This window comes from Myotis brandtii, unplaced genomic scaffold (assembly GCF_000412655.1).
Source record: "Myotis brandtii unplaced genomic scaffold, ASM41265v1 scaffold421, whole genome shotgun sequence".
Taxonomy (NCBI): Eukaryota; Metazoa; Chordata; class Mammalia; order Chiroptera; family Vespertilionidae; genus Myotis; species Myotis brandtii.
In genome coordinates this window covers 775357-778216 of record NW_005366140.1, presented here as the reverse complement: position 1 = coordinate 778216, position 2860 = coordinate 775357, and the positions used below count along the sequence as shown (strand labels likewise).

Genomic DNA, 2860 nt, shown 5'->3' with positions numbered 1-2860 from the left:
AAAAAAAAAAAAAGAGTCCTCCTGAGATCCTAGGTGAGAATCCTGTTCCCCTGATGCTGCAACCCTCCAAACACCAAGGACACCATAATAGCTCCTAGAAAGAGTGTGTTCCTTGGGTGTTTAAGATCAACCCCATCCAGCCTTGGCTTGGTGACTCAGTGGGTTGGAGTGTTGTCCATATACCACAAGGTTGAGGGTTCAATTTCTAGATAGGGCACATGCCTAGGTTGCACGTTCAATCCCAGGTTGGGGCACACCTGGGAGGCAACTGATAGATGTTTCTCTCTCTCCCTGTCTCCCTTCTTCTCTCTTTAAAATCAATAAAACATATCTTCGGGGGAGGATTTAAAAAAAGATCAGCTCTACCCAGAAGCTTTTGCGTCAAATCCCACGCTACTATACACTTTGTTCACCTGTTGTCACCACAACACAAAACAGGCTTCAAGATTATTCAGTTCAGCCAGCAAATACTGCTGGAAGTAATTTTATCACTCTCACATTTCTCATTAGTAACTCTATACCAGTTTCTAAAAATACCAACCATCTGGGCCAGGTGACCCTGGAGGCCTCAAGGTCTTCAATAGTTGGGCTTCAATAGTTCTGATCTCTCTGAACTCTAGTGAGTCCAGCAATGAGATGGTTCTAATTACGAAAATTCCTTTGTTTATGGTTTAGAGTCTTGAATTTATAGTCTGGATAATTAGGGCTGATTCTGAAATGTAGCAGTTGAAACAAAGTGAACTAGAGACTAGTTACATGCTTTAGAAACCAGACTGATATTAGAATTTGCTAGAAATCGAATAAGGATGTGGAAAATGACGAGGCATTAGCCAGAAACGTGAGCAAGCAGGAAAAGTATTGGCCAGATAGGCATACTACTTTGAGGGACTGATAACAAATAGGTAAAAAACACAGTGAGATGAATATTTAAGCTAGAAGGATCTGAGGTAAACTAGATAATCTGTTTGTTCTGCAAAAAGAACAGACGCCTACATTCTGATTTGCCCAGGGTTCTTCAGTTAGCTAATGGCAGCACCGGAACCCTATCTCTTGGCTGTCATTCTCGTGTCCGCTCTGATGGCCTTTTAGATGCTCATGTCTCACATCGTTTTGTCCTTTCCCGATATACCAGAAATACATAATTTTCTTCTTATGGAGCACCAATCCCTTGGGCAAGGGAAGTCAACTTCCTCATTAAAGATGAGGTTCTTTATTCAGCCCAGGGCTTCTCAGCAGTCCCAGAGCTCAAAGGAAGGCAGCTGGGTTGGGGGACTTGAGTCGTGTTAGCATGGAGCATGAGAAGCTCCACCTACTGCCTTCTACTATATCAAATTTGGGACCTCTAGTAGGAACTAAGTAAGAATGCAGTCCCTAGGGATACAGAGTTTGCTGAGCAGATGCCTGAGAATTATCAGATAATACAGAACATATTGTTTACTCTTTAGGGAAACGTGATGTAGTCACTCAACAGAATCTCAACTTCCGGACACGGGAACAAAGTCCTGACCCGCCCTCTTTAAAGGCAAATTCCTGCTATGGATTCAACTAAGAACTTTAGGAACAAGAGTGCCCACCACACAGCAGGGTATGCTCCTGGCCTGTGAGGCTGGGAGAGCACTAAAGTTTATCTTGAGAGTTGACTTATTCATTCCACAGACATTTCTGGAGCATGTATCACATTCTGTTCTAGTTACTGCAAAAACTATAAAATACGAAAGTCATTGAATCCATCAGAAATATTTACTGAGCCCTATCAGTGCTCTGGTGCTAAACATGCAGATTGCTCCTGTCTTCTGCGATTCTGTAGCACTTTGTTGGCACCTCTACAAGGGCCCAGTTTCATTTTTACTGTTTATTTGTGCATATTTGTTCCCCCTTTCCTCCAGACAAGGAATGGTGACTTCTTCATGATAGCTTAGTAAAAGATAGGCACTGCAGCCAATTAAGCCGATCATGCTCTTTTCCCCATGGGGGCCTGGTGTGCAATGGCTGCAAACAGCTGCATCCTTGGTAGTGGACGCAACCTGTTGCTAGTAAGGGTTGCCTTAAGGGACCTTGGATACAGCCCTTTCTGGTGGACACTCGTGTCTGAACTCATGCTGCCCCCAATCTAGCCTCCAAACAGGCATGTGGGGTGCCTTTGGAAAGCCCCAAGGCACAGTGGCCAGAGTCCACAATGGCCAAGTCATCATGTCCATCCGCACCAAGCTGCAGAACAAGGAGCACGTGATTGAGGCCCTAAGCAGAGCCAAGTTCAAGTTCCCTGGCCGCCAGAAGATCCACATCTCCAAGAAGTGGGGCTTTACTAAGTTTAATGCGGATGAGTTTGAAGACATGGTGGCTAAGAAGCGCCTCATCCCAGATGGCTGTGGGGTCAAATACATCCCTAATCGTGGTCCCCTGGACAAATGGCAAGCCCTGCACTCGTGCTGCCCCCACCTTACACCCACCAATAAATCAACTTTCTATAAAAAAAAATAGGCAAATCTGATAGCTATTGCCAGAGACCAATAAAATTTATGGTAACCAAGTCTTTATAATTCAGTTCAATTCAACAAGTACCTGTTGCTTATCTACTATGTGTTTAACATTGTGCTAGGTGCCATGGGTATTGTTATGGACTGAATGTTTGTGTACCCCCATTACCTCTCCCCCCCCCAAAAAAATTCATATGTTGAAATATAACCCCTCATGTGATGAAGTTACAAGGTGGAACCTTCAGGAGGCAATTCCATCATGAAGGTGGCACTCTCATGATGGGATTAGTGCCTTCATAAGAGACCAGAATGCTCGCCAGCTCTTTTCAGTAAGTGAAGACACACCCAGAAATCAGCCATCTGTACCCCAGAAGAAGGCTGTT

At 44.3% G+C, this 2860-nt stretch overlaps 1 protein-coding gene across 1 annotated transcript in view; it reads left to right on the top strand.

Annotated features, from left to right (window-relative positions):
* The window catches only part of LOC102245336 (60S ribosomal protein L10), a 5126-nt gene extending 2645 nt beyond the window's left edge, over nt 1–2481 (top strand). Inside the window, exon 2 of the mRNA XM_005873886.1 lies at nt 2051–2481. Within this exon, the coding sequence (XP_005873948.1) occupies nt 2051–2481 (431 nt within the window). The remainder of the gene's footprint in view (nt 1–2050) is intronic.
* The last annotated feature ends 379 nt before the right edge of the window (nt 2482–2860 follow it).